At 42.4% G+C, this 20,840-nt stretch overlaps 1 protein-coding gene and 1 long non-coding RNA gene across 2 annotated transcripts in view; both read left to right on the top strand.

The window, feature by feature from the left end:
* Positions 1–1,323: 1,323 nt before the first annotated feature.
* Positions 1,324–6,746, top strand: LOC124513201 (uncharacterized). The gene is made up of 3 exons (XR_006962312.1): positions 1,324–1,432; positions 4,598–4,698; positions 6,563–6,746. It is a non-coding gene; the product is annotated as an uncharacterized LOC124513201 (long non-coding RNA).
* Positions 6,747–10,092: 3,346 nt separating this feature from the next.
* Positions 10,093–20,840, top strand: part of HEATR6 (HEAT repeat containing 6) — a 34,227-nt gene continuing 23,479 nt past the window's right edge. Inside the window, exons 1-7 of the mRNA XM_047080861.1 lie at positions 10,093–10,311; positions 13,449–13,556; positions 16,376–16,516; positions 16,989–17,104; positions 17,917–18,031; positions 19,537–19,638; positions 20,510–20,647. Of these exons, the coding sequence (XP_046936817.1) occupies positions 10,093–10,311; positions 13,449–13,556; positions 16,376–16,516; positions 16,989–17,104; positions 17,917–18,031; positions 19,537–19,638; positions 20,510–20,647 (939 nt within the window). The remainder of the gene's footprint in view (positions 10,312–13,448; positions 13,557–16,375; positions 16,517–16,988; positions 17,105–17,916; positions 18,032–19,536; positions 19,639–20,509; positions 20,648–20,840) is intronic.

Here is a 20,840-nt window from a genome sequence, read left to right on the forward strand (position 1 = left end):
AGCTTTGGGATAGGCAGGGTTGTGTTGAGGCAGTTTTGCAGAATTGCTTCATGAATAACCTATAGTTATTCATGCACCCCCTAACCTACCCAGGAGTACTAGCAATTTATGAGGTCAGTTGTTTGTCCAAAGGACCTCTCCCTGGTGGCATTTCAGAAACTGTGAGAAATGAAGCAAGGTAGGGAGGGTCTCTTCCTGTAGCCCTAGAAATAGAACCCAGGCCCCTGGCGAAATGACAAGGACTCTACTACTCTCTAAAGAGAAGTCAACCATATTGCTAAAGCCATAAGAATCTGCAAACTGGTCCTGCCATGCACAAGCAGCTGAGTCATCCTTATCCCATGTTAAGTAAGACATCTTATGGGACACGATGTTCATGGCCAGAAGTTACACACACCTCTGCCTTCGCCTACTGCCACTGGGGAGGGAAGGAGGACATATTCCTCCAAAAAGCCGAGGGGAGTACAGATTTCAGAAAATCACTTCTCTAGCTGAGGAGTGCTTACAAGAAGGGGGAAATGAACTCTCACTCCCCACCTGGTTGGTTACTGCAGCTACCCGGCATCCCCCAATCCCACCGCAGTGCTGTCTGATGAGAGACATCCTGGAAGAGCCTAACACATATATTGAGAGTTAGGGTTCTCGGAAAAGAAGGTGGACAAGATGAAGTGAAACTCTACACCAAGAGAACGACATATATCGTGTCGGCAAAGACCACCACAAGTGCCTAAATCAGATCAAGCCAGGAGACTAAGGTGGCCTCCTTCCCACCAGCAGGTGACCTAGGAGCACCCTTGCTGGTTCTTCTGACTCTCCCTGTCCTCAATACCAAAGGCCCTAGGCCCAGAGCAGACAGGGGAGATGTCAAAGAAGGGGCTGCGCCCTTGCTAACACCCAGTTCCTAGACTGTGATTTCTACAGGGATGTATTCCATGCCTGGCATGTGTCTGGCCCAGAGGAGATGTTTCTTTGTGTTTAAAAAAAAAAAAAAAAAGGAATGAGTGGATAAAGTACATAATAAAGGCCAGGGCCCACCCCCCACCCCACTCCACCCCTTTCTCTGTCACTCATAGCTTACCTGCTTCAGGAGACTCTTGTCTGCCAGAGGAGGGTGTTCCTTTGGGTCAGAGACTTGCCTAGGCAACAAGGAGGAGTTACCCAGGATACCTACTGGTGTGAGTTCTTCAGAAGTAGTTTCTGGGCAGGGCTTAAGGCTCTCACCTCCCTAGTCCCACCCCTGACCTTGCATTCTAATTCGGGGGTGGGGGTGGAAGAGTATAAATTTCAGCCATTCTCTGCCTCGCTGCCTTTCTGCCAAAGACTTTCTACAGCAACATGAAGGTGGGGGGCTTCCTCCTCCTGGTGATGCTCATCACCCTCAGCTTGGAGGTGCAGGAGCTCCAGGCTGCAGTGAGGCCACTGAAATTGTTGGGTGAGTCCAGGCAGAAGACAGCTCTGTTCTCTGAATGAGGGAGCTGGAAAGTGGGCCAGCAGGGACCGGTGTGTGCAGGGGGAGGAGGGAAGAAAGGAGAAAAGGAAAGATGTTCTAGTCAAGGAGCCATCTTGACCGCATAAATCTCTCTCCCTCTGCTTCCACTCTTCCCCCTCCTTTCCTCGGGTCATCCCTTCATCCGGACTGTCCACCCTTCCCTTTTTGCTGCCCCATCATCTCTTCCATCTCCCCCAGCATCTCTCTCCCCATGGGTTTCTTGGCCTTTTGCAACAAATAAATCAGACTAGAGAACACATTGTCTTAGTCACATTATACACAAATCATCTCGATCTCCGCTTTTCCCTTTACCACCAACATTCTCAAAGGAGCCATCTTAACTCTCTGCCCCTACTTCCCCACAACTCATTCCTTCACACCCTGAAGACTGACTGTCGCCCTTTCTGTCCTCATCAGTCACCAGAAACTTTGCTCCCAGGATCTGCTGGCAAATCTCTTGACGCTCCTCGGCAGCGAAAGCCTGTAACCTCTGCATCTGACATGGTTTGCTGCCCTGTCAATCCTCAAACTTTCTTCTCTCTTGGATTCTCTTCACTGTAGCTCCTGCTTCTCCCTAAATATTCCTGGGTTCTCACTTACTCCCCTCTCTTCTTTGCTGTCCTCCTCCCCCCTCCATTAAACCAGTTGCCAAATACCGTCCATTCTTTGAAATTGTTTCTTGCATGTGTTCCTTCCTTTCCCCTCCCCATTGCCACACAGCACTTCCAGCCCTGACTACCCCATGCTTGGGCCAGTGCCCAAGTTTCCTGACCGCACCCCCTGACCCTCTTTCCCTTCTGAGGTTTGCTTGCTCACTGAATCCTGGTCCATTTTATGCCCTCACACCAGAATAATCTTTGTAAGCAAACTGCAGTCATATCCCTCCCTTGGCCTACCAAATGGAATCCAAACTCGTCAGGTCCTCAAGATCTGACCCCAGTAACTTTGTCCCCTACCTGTTTGTCCTGCTTGACATCCAGCTGCTCCCGTGTACTTCTCCAGCCTCACATTTGCCAGTCCTCCTGTATTCCTTGCATTCCAGGCCGAGCAGTGAGGAGAGGAGACGCCTAGAGTGCAATATTGAAGGAGACGTTCACTCTCAGGTTGTGCAAGGGGCTCCTTAAACTTTGTGCCCTGGATGCCTCACATGCCTGCATTTCCCCTTGTGAACTTTTGCTAGTAATTCTTTTTTCTTCTCACAAGACTCTACCACCACCACTGCCCCCCCATGCCCCCGCCCCATCAAGTCTGCCTTAAAAAGATTCCTGTACTTCAAGACTCACCTTTTGTGGTTAATCTAACTGGAAATAATGTCCTCCCTCCTCTGAGCCCCTTTTCCTTTGGATATACCTCTCTCAGGACACCTGTCACATACTGCTTTGTTTTTAGTACTTCATTTTTAAAAAATATTTTGATGTTTGCTTATTTTTGAGAGAAAGAGAGTGGGAAGGGGCAGAGAGAGAGAGGGACAGGGGATCCAAAGCAGGCTCTGTGCTGACAGCACAGCCAGATGTGGGGCTCGAACCCATGAACCAAAGTTGGACACTTAACTGACTGAGCCACCCAGGCACCCTGTTGTTAGTACTTTAAACACAAGTCTTATCTATGTTGTTAGATTCTAAGCTGCTTTAAGATAGTGACTCTACCTGACATCTTTTCTTTTAACTGTTTTTTAAAAATGTTTATTTATTTTTGAGAGAGAGAGAGAGATAAAGAGAGGGGGCATGAGGTGGGGAGAAGCAGAGAGAGAGGGAGACACAGAATCTGAAACAGGTTCCAGGCTTTGAGCTGTCAGCACAGAGCCCAACCCAGGGCCCAAACTCACAAACCACGAGATCATGACCTGAGCCAAAGTTGGGTGCTCAACCCACTGAGCCACCCAGGCACCCCTTAAATCTTTATATTTTCTGAATAACTTAGCTCTATGCTTCATACACAGCAAAGATCAACAGATTTAAGGAGTGGGGCAAAGTCTTCAACCATCTCACCATATATCAACAACAGCAAACAGAAGCAGGGAGGGATCGTACTGACTTTCTCTGAGGTCTGCAAGTATATTATAGACATCCCACCAGGCTCCCTTCTTATACTCTTAAACATTGCTAGTCATCACAGGATTCTTTTCCTGTTGAGCCTGGACAAGATGCCCCAGCCTTCTCAACGCAGCATTAGATAGTCATCTCTGTTGATCAGACTTGACACTGGAGAATGAACTTCATTTCCCCTGCTAGATCTAAGAGCTCCATTTTACATATGAGGAAACAAGAGCCCAGAGAAGTCCAGACAGAATCAGGTAGAGAAACCCCTGAGTAGAAGCAAAAGCACAGCACACATTCATCCAGAGCTCTGCATACATTTAGCTAGAAGTTCCTGTGGGGTCTTAACTGGCTTCTTGGACCTATTTCATTGGTTCTCAAAGACTAACTGTGAGGCTCTGGGAACCTAGGGGGCCTCCACTCAGGTCAGGAGTGACTCCTTGACATTTGGCAATGTGCACTTCATCTCAGAGTCTGTTTCACCATGTGGGACGGCAGAGGGAGCTTGGCCTAGGGGTCAGGCTGGTCTGGGTTCAATTCCATTTCTGTACCTACAGAGGTGGGCAATTCACCTCTGTGCACACCAGTCACCACACTTATTAAGTGAGGTTAATCAGATTCACTGCGCAGGGTGACAGCAAGACACCCTGGATGGCATTTGCTTAATGTGAGTCTCCTCTTTTCTGCCCTTTTCCCTGCAAAGTAGGGAAGTGAGGACATTTGAGTGGGCTTCTCTGCACTTCCCTTCTGCAAATACAATGATTCTCTTCTTTAAAGTAGGCCTTACTTTATTGTGATTATGTGAATGTGTTGTCTTTGAAATATATAAGATGTTAAAGAGTATTATTCTGTAATTATTTAAAAATTCCATATTTATTGAATTGAATTTATTGAATTTATTTATTTATTGTCTTTAACTGAAATATATAAGATGTTAAAGAGTATTATTCTGTAATTATTTAAAAATTCCATATTTATTGAATTGAAAGAAGAAAGTGGAACTAGCCGCTTCAGTCAAGGGCTGTCCTCTCTGATACCTGGGCTTAAAACAAGGTGGTCTGTTCTAACATAGGTAGCTGCATTGAGGAATGCAGTGGTGACTGGGATTGTGATCCAGATGAACACTGTGTCAGCAATGGGTGTGGCCACGTCTGTGTTCCAGCCTAAGGACAGGTGAAAACATCAGGCCCTTCCCTGCTTCCTCAAACCTTGTCCAACCTAAGGAGGCTGGCTCTGGTGGGACTTTCCAGAGCTGGGTGGAACAGAAGCCAGTCATTCTGTGGCCTCTCCCTCTTTACACCCTTCTCAAGAAAAAGAAGCATCCATCACAGGATGGTAGCTTCCAAACCTTTAAAATAATTTCATTACCCAATATATCCAGAAGAGAAATCAGACTATTTATTTGAACAAAAAGAACATTAAAATCAGTCACATTATGCCCCATCCCCAAATGATATCTGCTTAATACTTTGGTGCATATTTTAAACACACACATGCAAATACATAATATACATACATATATATTATATATATAATATATGTACATGTTATATATATTAATATATGTATATATTATATATATATTGAAATGAGATAATTTGTGTCTATTTTGATTTCTTAATTATTTCACTTAGAAAATAGCTATTTTCTAATACAACTTTTAACAATACCAATGTTTCTATACCATCGTCAACAGGCATAAGGCTGTTATATCTGTAACAGCCTTATAAAAAAGTTCATCATATATGTTCATATACTTAGTAACCCCCATTAATACACACTTGATATGTTTATTATTTATTTTATTAATACAGTTGCAATGAATACTAAATTGGTATACATGCCCTTATTAACTTCCTTGGGATAAATTCTAAGAATTATAATTTATGGCCCAAGAGTATGTTCATTTTATTTATTTTTCAATATATGAAGTTTATTGTCAAATTGGTTTCCATACAACACCCAGTGCTCATCCCAAAAGGTGCCCTCCTCAATACCCATCACCCACCCGCCCCCCCTCCCACCCCCCATCAACCCTCAGTTTGTTCTCAGTTTTTAACAGTCTCTTATGCTTTGGCTCTCTTCCACTCTAACCTTTTTTTTTTTCCTTCCCCTCCCCCATGGGTTTCTGTTAAGTTTCTTGGGATCCACATAAGAGTGAAACCATATGATATCTGTCTTTCTCTGAATGGCTTATTTCACTTAGCATAACACTCTCCAGTTCCATCCATGTTGCTACAAAGGGCCATATTTCATTCTTTCTCATTGCCACGTAGTACTCCATTGTGTATATAAACCACAATTTCTTTATCCATTCATCAGTTGAAGGACATTTAGGCTCTTTCCATAATTTGGCTATTGTTGAGAGTGCTGCTATAAACATTGGGGTACAAGTGCCCCTATGCATCAGCACTCCTGTATCCCTTGGGTAAATTCCTAGCAGTGCTATTGCTGGGTCATAGGGTAGGTCTATTTTTAATTTTTTGAGGAACCTCCACACTGTTTTCCAGAGTGGCTGCACCAATTTGCATTCCCACCAACAGTGCAAGAGGGTTCCCGTTTCTCCACATCCTCACCAGCATCTATAGTCTCCTGATTTGTTCATTTTGGCGACGCTGAGAGTATGTTCATTTTAAACCTCTGATGCACACTGCCAGATTAGCCCATGAGAACCCCTTTCCTGTAGAAAAATTTCAGGGTCCTCATGTGATATTTTTAGTAGCCATCAAATGAAAAAAATGCATAATGGAAAGCTACCATGATTCAGTCTTGATTATAAATTAGGTTGTATTTATTAATTAACGTAATAACTAACACAACAGAATCAACATAAACTTCAGAAGTAAGCCATTTGTGTTCAGAAGTTACTATTTGTCCAATCCACCCACAATCCTTGGGATGCTTTTAGCCTTGCTCGCTCTTTTCAGGTGCTTGTTGATTCCCAAAACTGGGAACTGTCACCTCTCAACTGCAGTCTGTGACCCTAGGTCACAAAAACAGCAGGTCTCATGCATAATTTTTTTTGTCCATTTTTCAGATGAAGATTTATCTTAAGGGTCATCCTTCTCTAATAATTTCTCATCACTTCCTATCTTCAAAGATGTGACTGGAACTCCTTGCCCTGGAAGACAGATGAAAATGGGGACCTCTGGATGGAGATTACATGTGGTGGGGAAGGAAAAAGAGTCACTTCTTTCAATAAATCATCATTGTTAAAAGTACCCACACTGCTTGAGTTATTTGGTTAGGGGTGATGATGAGGTGGGGGAAACATTTGCTCAGGACTTGGTATGCCACTGTGTTATAGTCTCCACAAGAATCATCTAATTTATCCTTACAACCACCTTGTGACTGCTTATTACCACTACCATTTTACATATAAGGGGGCTGAGGTTTGGAGAGATTAAGTAATTTACTCAAACTCATATAGCAGGTAAGTGTCAGGACCTTATCGCTAATCTCATGTCAAGCTCCAGGGCCTATGCATTATAGCATTGTAGTTAGGAGCTCTGATTCTGAATTCCAAACCCAGTTCCACCACACAACTGTGTGACCTTCAGCAAGTGTCCTAACCTTTCTGTGCTTTAGTTTTCTGATCTGATTATCAATATATACTTCCTAGAGCTACAAGGATAAAAGAAGTTAGTTCATGTAAAGTGCTTGGCATGCTTGGCATAGTGCCTGACACAGAAAACATTCAATAAGTGTTGACTATGATTGTTATGATTATTACCAAATAGATGGGCTGATGGCCCTTAGTCCTAATTTTCTAAGATTCTAGAAGAGAAGCCAAGGCCAATCCTCCTTCCTAGACTATCCTAGTTGATCTCAATTCTTAGGACCAGCCTCTCTCTTCTGGTTTTCCCCATTACAAAACATGGGTAAAAACAGACTTATAGTTTCTTGTCTCTGGTCTTCACAATCACAACTGGCCTGGGTTGTAGTCTGATTTTGGCCAACTTACTGCCTGTGTGGCCCTTGACAAATCATTTAAACTCTTTATACTTTCTTTTTTTAAGCCATTTAAACTTTTCTTATCTGTAAAAAGGGGGAAGTAACAGTGTCTCCCTCATTTGGATGCTAAGATTTATAGAACTTTATAGTTTACAAAGTATTTTCACAAAGATCCCATTTGATTTTCACAAGTAACAAATGGCAAATTGGGGGCTCCGAATAAATAGTGAATCCATTAATTCTGTCAGCAAGTATTGGTGAGTGTCTCCCATGATGCAGTTGCTGTGCTAGCATTGATGAACAGCGATAGATGATGCAGACATTGAACAACAGTGAACCAGACAGATGGGATGTGTGCTTTCACAAAGCTCACATTCTAGAAGAGGAAACAGATAAAACCAAGTAAACAGATAACTACACATTATGGTAAAGGTTTTGAAGGAAATAAACAAGGATGTGAATTACAAGGAGAAGGGGTCAAGGTAAAGCCTACTTTAGTTAGGATGATCCACACTCTAATGAGGTAATAAAAATGAAGTCTTGACAGAGTTCCAAAATATGAAAGAGGTGATATTCCAGAGTAAGGCTCCAGACCACTTTATGTAGAACTTACAAAAGGAAATAGCTATGAATATGGTAGGCATCCCTTAAAGTCCCAATGCCACTGTAGGATTAAAAAAGATTGAGAGTGAGGAGGAATAAGGATATGTGAGATTTTCTTGGGAGAGATTTTTGCCAAGCTATGAATTCCACAGTTTGGGGGTTATCATCTAAACACAAGCCAATGAAGTGGGCCTTCAAGTCCTCCCTGAAAGCTTGATATATGTTTCTTCAGTTGGTGATCAGCAAAGGGTAGGAATGTTCATTTCCTTGGAGAAACCACATTGCCATCTGCTAGGGTACATTCCATCAGAACTCAACAGACTGGTATCAGTATACTTTACAATATCTGGGTCATTCAGTCTTGAATAACAGTATGCGTGGGCCACTCAGGTTGCAACCTAAGATGAGCCACACCAAACCCTGATCCTTTCCACAGTCTCTATCACACCACCTCCACTGTGATGATGATCAGGTCCCACATCCTTCTAGCCCAGTGTATTGGATATCTCTTGTGCACTGCTTTGAATACTCTTGGCCTTACACTCTTATTCTTAGTCTAATCATTGCTACAGCAACCAGCTTCTATCCGGCATCTACTAGCTTAGCACAAGTTAAGGCTTTTATCAGAGCCTTGTCTTGGACTGTACCCCAGTACCCTCCACCTCTCACTTTTGCCTCAGGGCTTCTCTGTGCATCTAGAAACACCCACAAGAGCCACCACCCACTGATGCATGCTCAAATGAAAAGCACTGGAGAACTGATGCTTGGTGGGGCAATGCTTGACAACAGAATTCAAAGGCTGGCAGATATATGCTTCCATCTTCCATTCCTCAGGAAGGGGGTTCTGACAGCATTCCATAAAGCTTCTCAGAAAATCTTGAGGGTTGAGCAAATACCACCCCTTGCAATGGTTAATTCAATAGCCCATATGCATATTGATTCCCCTTTCTTCCCTGTTCATTCCTGAATAAATCACTCATATAACAACCTCATCTAAGGCTCTGCTTTGGAAGAACTCAGACTAAGACATCTGTGACTCGGCCTCAGCTCCTGATCTTCTCTGAGCAAGTGCTTGAACATCACAAATACACATACATAACATACACATACACATATCTCAAGAATAAGCAATAATATACAAGCATAATGAAATCTAAAGTCAAACAAAAAATATTCCTCCCCCAAAAGCCCAAAGTCTTTAGAAAACTAGCTCTTCTAAAGCATGCCCCCAATTGCCATTGCTAAACAGAAGTGTTTGTCTCAAGATAAAACATGTATATTCAGGTGCCTTCAAGGTTTTCCCTAAGAACCATTGATGATAATTTTTTTACATTTGCATAACTCAAAAGGCTTGAGATGACCAAATGTAAATTTCATGCCTTCACTTCTTGGGTGGCTAAAAACTGTTTATAGCATTTAAAATGGCTATTTTCTTTTCCAGTTTCTTGCTTTTAAGGTTACAGGAAATCTTGGGGTGTCCAATCTCAACTAGGTCACCCTCGGGCAGGTTATATTTCACATGGCTTGAGTTTGAACTTCCAAATTACTTTTCTCGTGTGGTGAAGTGCCTCAAGATTCACAAAAGGATGCACAGCTAGCTGCAAGGAATACTGGTTACTATATCCTTTATGCAGGGTGGTTTTGTGCCTGGGAAAAAAGGTAAGAGCCCAAGATGTCGCAGACCTAGCAGTTTCTGCCATTGCCATCTACAACGGCCCCTCCCCAATTCCAGTCCGATTTTGAAATGCTAGTACTAAATAGGCATGTCAGCCCTGCCCAGGAACAAACTTTTTAGGAGGACAAATAAAGTCTCAATTTCAGTCTGGGCTCAAAGCGAAGTGGGCGGCAAGTAAAGCCTCCAAGCCGTTTCTGAAACCTATTCGCACAGCAGTGCAAGCAGATCCCAACGTCTAGGAACGCCAGCTCTGGTCTAAAGAAGTTATTTCCGGAGCTGGCTCCCGGAGCCGGGAATGCCCCGGAAGTATTTCCCTGTGGTCCTACGTGGGAAAGATGGCGGCGATGCAAGTGGCCGAGTCGCTGCCGGGCGGGCAAGCGCGAGACGTTCCACGAGAGCCACCGCCCGAGCAGGGTAGTGGGTTCCGCTGCTTGTCGGCCAGGCTCTGCGCCCTCCGTCCTGACGACAGCAGCTCCGCCCGCACCGAGATCCACCTGCTCTTCGACCAGCTCATCTCTGAGAACTACGGCGAGGTCGGCGGCGTGGCCCCGGAGGTAGGCGGCCTGCTGGGTAGGGAGGACTCGGGCCACGCCTGCTCGCCCCGGCCCCACCCTCAGAGACCCGGGCTGGCAGCTCCCGCCGGCCTCTCCTGGCCTCTCCTGGCTTCTCTCGGTACCGCTTCGCATTACTTAGTTCCAGGCATGCTTGCTCCCTCCGACTGTGGCAGTCTCTGCCCTCCTCTGTCTGGAAGACCCCGCAATGCTTGGCAAACTCGGCATCTTTCAAAACGCCACTGATGACTTCTGCTCTGGTAACACCGCAGGTGTCATTTGGTCCGCCCCTCGCCTCCGCTCCACTCTCTGCATACAAAAACACTTTGTATATAAAATTCACTATTACCATTTACTAAGTAATGGAACTCGGACCGTCACGTACTATATACCGCGCACGGTTCCAGGAATCTTACAACGTCGGTAATATTAGGTCTGTTTTACTGTTAAAAATACGGAGGCACATAAAGGTCCAGTGTCATATTGCTGGCGAACGGCAGCGCTAGAATTGGAGCCTAAGTCTGTCACATGGTCCCTGCCATTTTCTGTTCCTCCGTGCTAGCTTTTCCCTCTTTGCCTCCTCTTTAGAAGTACTTTGACTCTGAATAATAATAATATTCACGCACATCGGGCCTTGGAGACTACTTAATGAACTCCTAGAACTCTTGACCCAGTCATACCACTGCCTACGGTGCTCAGAGGCACCACAAACCTGACAGTTCCTAAAAATGAGTTACATTATCTCGGCAGAGACCACTGTATCCCCAACCCGTCCCCTCCCCCCACTCAGGGAAACATGAACAGTCTGCCAAATCACACTGGCACAAACACTGGTGCTTTCCCTTTCCCTCCTCCCGGATCTATCCACTCTAGATTCTTCAGACTCTATTTCATAAATGTTTCTCATCTCCTTTTCTGTGTTCCCTTGCCAGTGCCTTAAGCCTTCAGGCAAGATGACTTTTTCCTGAACTCTCCTTAAACTTCTGCCTCCAGTCCCGCCCTTCTCCATACCATTCTTTGCTTTGCTGCTAGAGTGCTCTTTTCTTTTGTGGGAAAAAAATCTGACTAGAAAGCAAAGCTCTGATTTGGGATGATCTTCACTACATACTGTAAGTGATCAGAGCAAGTTACAGAACAGTTCATGCATGCAGTGTGACACCAGTATAGGGTGAGGAGCGTGTTTAACAGACTGTGTATATTTATAGATGTAAAGCGTTCACAACAACAAATGGAAGAGTTGACAACAACAAAATAGTGTGTATCACTAGGGAGTGGAGTGGAATTCGGGGAGGACTCGGGCACTTTTGCTCTATTGGTATAATTTGATATTTTTATGTCAAAAATATGTGCTTTTCCAGTCTCCCATCACTTCTTTTGTGCCCTGTGTGCAGTCATTTAAAACCTGCTCTTCCTCAAGCTTCTACTAGTGTTTCACACCTACTGGTGTTCCAGGTTTTGCACACTCCATTCCCTTTGCTTGCGGCGTCTTTCGTTGCTTTGTATGTCTGGCAGATTTTTAAGTCATCCTTCAGATCATTCCAGGTTATGCTTAAAAATCACCTCTGTAAGACCTCCTTAATTACCATTTCCCCATAGAGTTTGTACTTAATTCTTTCAACATTTAATTCACTTTAATGTTTTGTGAGTATTTCTAGATAATGAGCTCTTTGAAGTTCAGGAATATGTTTGTTCACCTTTGGATCCCAAAGATCTAACACATAATAAGTGCTCCAGACTTTTAATTCAGTAAACGTCTATAGAGGAATGAATGGTGTGATTTGCAAATAGATTCCCCGCTTTTTTTTTTTAGAATTACCTAATTTTACATTAAACTTATACACGTGTCACTCCTGATTTTCCCAGTGGCCTTGGAAATATGGTTTGCTTGCTTTCTGTTTTCTTTTTCAAGATGGGAATGAATGAGTTTTATTTTTTAATTAAAAAAATTAATTCCAGTATGTTAATATACAGTGTTGTATTAGTTTCAGGTGTACAATATAGTGATTCAACAATTCCGTACATCACCCAGTGCTCATCATAACAAGTGCACTCCTTAATCCCCATCACCTTTTTCACCCATCCCTCCCTACCCACCTCCCTTCTGGTAACCATTAGTCTGTTCTCTATAGTTAAGAATCTGTTTCTTGGTTTGTCTCTCTCTTTTTTTCCCCCTTTGCTTATTTGTTTTGTTTCTTCAATTCCACAGATGAGTGAAATCATATGATATTTGTCTTTCTATTATTTTGCTTAGCATTATACTCTGTAGCTCCATCCATCCAGGTCATTGCAAGTGGCAAGATTTCATTCTTTTTTATGGCTGAGTAATATTCCACTCTGTGTGTGTGGGGGGGGGTGGGTGTGGGTGTGTGTGTGTATACACACCACATCTTTATCCATTCATCTGTTTATGGACATGGGCTGCTTTCATACTTTGGCTATTGTAAATAACGCTGCTGTAAACATAGGGGTGCATGTATCCCTTTGAATTAGTGTTTTTGTATCCTTTGGGTAAATACCCAGTAGTGCAGTTGCTGGATCTTAGGGTAGTTCTATTTTTAACTTTCTGAAGAGCCTCCATACTGTTTTCCACAGTGGCTGCACCAGTTTGCATTCCCACCAACAGTGCATGAGGGTTCCTTTTCCTTCATATCCTTGCCAACACCTGTTGTTTCTGGTGTTTTTTATTTTAACCATTCTGACAGGTGTGACATGATATCTCATTGTAGTTTTGGTTTGCATTTCCCTGATGGTAAGTGTTGTTGAGCATCTTTTCATGTGTCTGTTTGCTTACTTTTTGGTATTTTTAACTTCGGTGTGTGTTTTTATATTCTGGAAGCCTCTCTTTGGCTATTTAATTGCACTCTCTACATATGTAGAGACTCTGGAGTTTTTAGACTGACAAAAACCATATTGTGTCTTTTCCTTCTTTTTAGCACATCCCATTTCTGTGCTATCATTTAATTTTCTTCCTACTTCCTGCCTCACATGTCATCTTTCCTCATTTTGAGTGTGAACATTGCCTTTCATTTTTCTGTTTGGCTGTGTTTGGGGGACAGAAGTTGCTTCTTTACTTGACTAATAAATAGGCATATCACCTTTCATTGTTTTTTGTTTTTTTGTTTTTTTGTTTTTTTTGGTAGGATGTCAGTGCTCTTCTTGTCCAAGCTTGCCGACTGGTGCCTCTTAATCAGAATCATCTTGTCAGCAAAGTGTCTCAACTTATCCACCATTTACTTAACAGATTACAGGTAATCATGTGCATAACTTTAGAATTTATCATGAACTAAATAAGTACCTTTGAAATGCTACATCTGTGCTAGGTGCGATAGGCTGATCTTTTGAGAAATTAGAAGAAGCACTTCCTTACTAGGGATGATATTAAATATAATTCTGACCAAAAAAATTATTCTGCACAATTCTAGAAGTTTGTCCATTAGAATTACCCCTTTCTGTTTGGTTCAAGAAAGCAATATCATTGAGTCCCCCAGGTCTTAGAATTTTTCATGGAAGATGTATTTGACCAAGATATATCTAAGAATAAGTTGAAACAATCTACTACTCCTTTCCTACCAATATGTTTTCCCCTTTCCCATTTTTGTGGTCCGCTTTTGATCTTCATAAACATAAGTAGCTTGGGAGCAAGAGGACACTAGATAGAAAGACCCTTGGGGCGCCTGGGTGGCTCAGTCAGTTAGGCATCCGGCTTCGGCTCAGGTCATAATCTCGCAGTCCGTGAGTTCAAGCCCCGTGTCGGGCTCTGTGGTGACCGCTCAGAGCCTGGAGCCTGTTTCAGATTCTGTGTCTCCCTCTCTCTCTGACCCTCCCCTGTTCATGCTTTGTCTCTCCCTGTCTCAAAAATAAATAAACATTAAAAAAATTTTTTTTTTTTAAAAAGATAGAAAGACCCTTGTTATTTATAACAAGGTCCATGCTGTAGCTCTCCTTTCTCCAGAATGTTTTCAGTTTGCTAAATAAATCTCATATCTTTTTAGGAACAGTTCAGACATTGAGGCTGTTACCATAAGATGCCACATGAGGATGTGAATGTAGTTAGCACAAAATTTACAATTAGCACCATGTAACCTTTTGGTTGCTTTTGGCTGCAAGAAACAGAAAAGTCAACCTAGAACAGCTTAAAAACTATTTTTTTTTTAAATTATATCATACCACAACCCCCAAGAGAGGCACTCCAGGGGCACTTTATGAGAAACTTCCTGACATTTTTCCATTCTGCTATCGGTGTATGGGCTGTCCTCAGCTAGCATCTCTCCTAGTCAAGATGGCTGCCTCAGTTCCAGGCATTCCATGCGAAATAAATAAATAACCCCCAGCAGAAGCAAAAAAATGATTTATTTTGTGTCTCTGTAAGAATGAGGCATGTTGTTGGGGCACCTGGGTGGCTCAGTCGGTTGAGCGTCTGATTTCAGCTTGGGTCGTGATCTCACAGTCTGTGAGTTCGAGCCCCGCATCGGGCTCTGTGCTGACAGCTCAGAGCCCGGGGCCTGCTTCAGATTCTGTGTCTCCCTCTCTCTCTGACCCTCCCCCATTCATGCTCTGTCTCTCTCTGTCTCAAAAATAAATAAACGTTAAAAAAAATTAAAAAAAAAAAGAATGAGGCATGTTGGGGTGCCTGGGTGGCTCAGTCAGTTGAGTGTCCAACTTCAGCTCAGGTCATGATCTCACGGTCCGTGAGTTCGAGCCCCGCGTCAGGCTTTGTGCTGACAGCTCGGAGCCTGGAGCCTGCTTCAGATTCTGTGTCTCCCTCTCTCTCTGCCCCTCCGCCTTCATGCTCTGTCTCTCTCTCTGTCAAAAATAAATAAACATTAAAAAAAAATTTTTTAAAAAAAGAATGAAGCATGTTGTCCCCTCACTCTCCATCAGACCTCCCCTCATATCTGGCTGGGGAGACCTAGTTCTGATCAAGGGAATAGTATTACCATGGGTGACTGAAACCAGGGGTTAACCTTGACTGCACATTAGAATCAACTGCAGGGCTTAAGCTCCCTAGATGATTACACTGTGCAGCTCAACTTTTATATCAGGGTTTCCCAATCTCGACACTTACTGATATTTTGGATTGGGTGATTCTTAGTTGTAGGGTGGCTCTCCTGTGCATTGTAGGATTTTAGCAGCATCCTTGGCTTCTACCTTAGAAGGCAATAGCATCCCTCTGATTGTGACAGTCAAAACTGTCTACAGACATTCCCATTTCCTTGGAAAATAAGATTTCCCCTGGTAGAGAACCAGTATCTTAGCTAATTAGGATTTACCCTCAGGTCCCATGTGCAAGAGGTGAGTACCCAAATAAAATCAATACTCTGCCAGCAGGAGAGAGGAGATGAGTGCTGATAGGTAAGCAGTGTCTGCTACCTGTGACGTCCTAAATGAAATGAGGCTGTTTTCAAGTTCATAATTTTTCACACTGGTACCATAGCTTCTGAAGGTTTACTGTTCTCAGATGTATTACCTTTGTAGCACTGGCAATTGGAAAAGTTCCTAATCACAGATGGTACCTACAGCCCTTAATCAACTTTCTAGCTTTTGATGACAGTTTATCTCAGTTATTCATGAATTGTTACTTCGATTAGCCTCCTTTGTCCCAACACGATTATAAACTTGATGACAAGGATATGCAGTCTCTTCCCATTGTATGCTCCACATCATAGTGAGACATAGTAGCTATTTAGCAGGCATTTATATTCATAGTGTGTTTGTTGAGCATTTATGATGTAGAGAAGCCCATTTCAGTGGCTTGAGTCTTATATATCTGTGTATTTAAAGCTACCAGTATCTGGTTGGCTCCAGGAAAAGCTGCAGGGACTTTGCCAGGCTCTATTTTGAGTGGAGGGAGTAAAGGGGAGGAAGTGAGCAAGGCCCTGGGACAAGGAGAAGGCCCTGTCTTGATCAGACGTTCAAAGCCTTTAAAGCTGATCTTTCTGACACCAAAAAGATGGACACATGTGCCCTTTCTTTCATAGCTTGGTTCAGATGAGCATACATGTCTGAAAAAGATAAAAGTATTTTTTTTTACAAGTTAGATGATGCATATTTTTTCCTGTATTGATAGGTGATTGTTGATGAACAAAACCTGGATTTCCTGTTGGCATATACTATTTCTGCTATTCAGCAGTGTAGTTCCTGGACACACATGGAGATTCTCCAAGCCCTGGCAGCTCTGGTTTACTGCAATGGCTCAAAATGTCAAAAGGTAGTTTAAACTGTGTTCTGCCTTTCCTTCCAAAGGTTAGGAACACAGGCTCTGAACCAATAGACTCGTGCTCAGGTTTCCATCCTGTCGTTAATGAGATGTGTGACCTTGGTCAACCCTTACTCAACCACCCTGAATCTCATTTCTTCATATATATGGTAGATCCTTTGAGGATGAGGTGAGACAGTCCTTGTAAAGTGCTTGGCACTCGCTAAACATGAACCACTATTGTTATCGTCATCCTTCAGTGTGCACCCAAGACTGAAGAGCTTCAGCAGCTACCTGGGCTGAGAGTGATGATCGCTACTGGTGTTTCAGGGCACATCTTTGCATGCCCATTTGAAAGATTTAGCTAGCAGCTAGTCTTTTGGGACTTAACCATCCATTAGTTAAAAAAAATGACACCCACCTAAAGAGTAATAATTTTCCAAGAAGCCTTTTCTGACGCACGTTAGCTGTTATTTTGTTCTAGTACCTCCCAGACTTGCTCGGCAAGAGCGGGATTTTGATGAAGTTGAGTGACTCGGCTCAACCCGACCCTGAAGCTAGGAGAGCTGCAGTGCACTGCATGGCAAACTTGTGTCTCAGGTATGTGAGTCCGGCCACATCTCCTGGCTGTGATGAGACAGGGCCTCTCATGTCTGAAGCCAGAGCCAACTTAGAAAAATAACCTACTTTGTGTTTCCCATGTTCCTTGCTAATAAGATCATCGTATATTGTTTATTTTAGTAGTATTTGTTTAAAAAGGTAAAGTAAAGGAAAAAATAGACTAGGATCTTATCCCTAAAATAGGGAAGGAGCAGTACATATGCAATATGTCAAGGTTTTGTTTTCTGTTGATACAAATTCTAACCATATTAAGTCTTCTAGAAGGATATAGTCATGAATTTAAGCTTTGTTGAGGCCTCTATCAAAGCCAATTTCTTCTAAGAAAATGGAACCAATCCCATCCACCAAATTGTAGATTCGTGCAATGGAAACTGAGGAGCACAGACTTGAACCGATGTATCTTGACTCCCCATTGCGGTGTTCTCCAGTGGGGAGGAGTCGGGCTCAGCTGTGTGATTCTAGCCAGACAAGACCTGTGTGCATTGTTTCCCTCTACACATTGAAAAGTAGAGCTAAAAAAAGATTTCTTTCTCCATACTTCTTCCACTACAAACTTCTGTAACTTTTCCCTGTGGAAACCCCTCTTCCTTCTTGGTATTCATTCCAGCCATGTGCTGTTCCACAGCCATAGTTACTTACCCGAAGTGCACAGTCTTCCTTAATATAGTTTCATCTGAAGGTACATTCCAACTCCACTAGTCTGTATTACTGCTATTTTTAATTCTTATTCTTTTGCAAGCCCCATTTCAAAGGAGACTGAGTTTGAGTTACTTTCTCTGTATGTGTTTTAGTGTACCAGGACAGCCATACTTGGAGGAACCCTACCCAAATATCTGCTTCCAGGCTTTCTTGACCACTTTACAGTCTCCAAAATCATCTGATATGGATGATATCACGTTTTGCATGGTAGGTGGGGCTACCACTAATCTTGTGAATGTTACAGATGTGTCTAGAAGCAGTAGTCGAACAGAAGCTGTGACTAAAGAATATAATTTGGTTGTTGAATCAGTTTTGTCTGGAGATAAAGGCATAAGTGAGATATTTATAACCTGCAAAGATGGAAATCATATCTTTCAGGTTTAAATTACAAAACAGTTTCTGTTTGTTTTGTGGTTCTAGATTTTTGAAGAAAAGTATTTTTTCCCCTCCTGACTATAAAAGCAATACAGTTTCAGACTAGTAACAGTCTTTTAGATGGAAGGGAAAGGAGATTTCAGCAATATCTGCAGTATTACTTCTTTTTAAAAACTCTGATGCAGATATGGCAATTTGTTAACATGCTTTAAATTCAGAGTGACACATTTCAAAACTTACAGATCTGAGGTAGTGAAAGTTCCCTATAGTTCCCTGCTCAGATATAACCACCTGGAACAATTTGTTCTACATTCCCCTAGACATTTTTTTCTGTATATAAATGACTATATTTTAGAATTTTTCAGTGGGATCATATTAAATATGCTGTTTTTTACCACTGTATCTCTTTTTTAAAGTGAATATTTCTTGGGCATCTTTTCAGTACCTATTAATGTGCCTCATGCATTTCTAACTGCTGTAGCTGGGAGACGTTGGGCAAGTTACTTAACTTCTTGAGTCTCCATATACTTTTTCTCTCAAATGAGACGAATGATACAGTTACATGAGCGGTATATGAAATACATCATTTAAAGTGCTTGGCAGATGCTTCCTGTTATCATGATTGAGTTTCCCATGTAGCAGAGGGCTAGCTTCTTACATAATGATTGTCATAACAGATGGACATTGAAGTTTCTTCAGTGTTTCCACTATTTCAGAAAAAGGCTATGTTCCACATCCTCTCTGTGTGGGGAGTGTTTTTTAAGGACAGTATCTTTTTTTTTTAAGTTTTATTTATTTACGTGATCTCTACACACAACATGAGGCTTGAACTCACAATCCTGAGATCAAGGGTTGGATGCTCTACCGACTAAGCCAGCCAGGCACCCAAGGACTGTTTCTTAATGAGAATGCTGAGTCAAAAGATCGATCTCGATCAGAATTGCCCTCTAGAAACCTGTTCCCACATACATTCCTTTGACTTTAAGAACTAGTGAGGCTGCTGTATCATAGAGATTCCCCGCTTCCAGTCTCTGCTGCCACTTTTCCATCCCTGTCACCTCCTTCCCACTATACACCTCCTGTTTTTTTTTCCTCCTTGCTCACCATTTGTACATGCTAGCTTATAAACATGTACAGTAAGACCACTCTTTCAGTGAGAACACTCTGTTCTTCTGGAAAATAATTAGTAGTTCATCACATCTCTCCTCTAGATCTTCTTTCTTTTCCCCTGTTGCATGATTTTTTTTCATCATTGAAAGACTTCTTCAACCTAGGAAGCTGACCCCTGGATAACCAAATTTTCTGTACCTTTTAACTTGGCCTCTTTTCTCCCCCAGTTGTTACAAAATGCATTGAAAGGTATACAGTCTCTTCTCAATGGGGGTAAGATGAAACTGACACAGACCGAGGAACTTGGAGCTCTTCTGGCTGTGCTAAAGGTAAGTGCTCATCGAGATGAGTGTCTTTCCTGCTCAGACCCCAGGCATAGGGACCACTTTATGTCATTTCTCTAAAGCTAGCTTTTGGGCAGTATATATTAGGAGATCGTTCAAATGTTCATATGTAGGCGTATGTCAAATTAAGAACTGAAAACGGTAAGCTGTGCTTTAAGTAAATTCATCAAAATTCTAAAACTTTACGTATGAATCTTCACTTAGGAAGGGAATAGCTTATGATCTGTAGACAATTTAATTGTAGATCCTCTTAAACCTGTTTGTACTTGAAAGAGGAACCAGGGCTTCTCTTTGGCTCTTGGCCCACATAAGTAGACAGGCCAGTCAGATGGCAATTAGTAGGCTGCCTCCTTTCGTTTCTGAGCCTGCTGGTCGGTGGGAAGGTACCTCTCTGGGGACCCACCTTTCAGGTCAGCCAGGAAGCGGCCTCGGGTCAAAGCCATTTTTAACTTACCTTGATCGTGACTAAAACTTTAAATCTTTCCCTGTCCCATCTCCCATATAGACAGCTAGATGTGGACATGGATAAGTGAAATAAAAATGATAGATTGTTTAAAAAAATCATAGATAAAATAATCGGATAAAACAAGTTGGATAAATTTTTAAACTTAATAAAAATGGTAAGTAAATAAAGTAAAATCAAACTTAAACTCATCTGACCAGACCAGATCCGCCCAGATGGGATTAAACTCTTCTGTAAGCCCTAAACCTTCAAGATACCAATTTTCTGTCCCTTTGAATTTCTTCAATAAGATTCTAGACATTAATCGGTTCATCGATGTGATTCAGAACATGGCAAATCATTCTGTTTTATGATTTGTTTTTGTGTGTGCGCTTCCTTCATCATCATCATCAGAAATCTATGTTTCACGGACTCCCGGGACTAAACATAGAGCTGCCCACGGTGTTATACCCCACTCCGCTTCCTCAGTATGACGGGCGGCCACCTGTCAAACCGCAGCAATCTGAATCCAACACTTCTCGACCAACTGTGGTATGCTTGTGTTTACTTAGCACGAAGTTGTGGATTGTTTTTAATATATATTTTCTGTGATTTGCATCCCTACTTGCGCCAAAGGCTGACCTTAAATTTGATTTCAGTTTTGGGTTTTTAGCATAGTAAATGTAAATTCATCAGACTGCTGAAAACACTGGTTAGAGCATCTTATATTTCTAAGAGGTCTAGG

This window comes from Lynx rufus, unplaced genomic scaffold (assembly GCF_022079265.1).
Source record: "Lynx rufus isolate CCGP_SWC_20201006 ecotype Redwood Valley unplaced genomic scaffold, mLynRuf1.p SCAF_18, whole genome shotgun sequence".
NCBI lineage: Eukaryota > Metazoa > Chordata > Mammalia > Carnivora > Felidae > Lynx > Lynx rufus.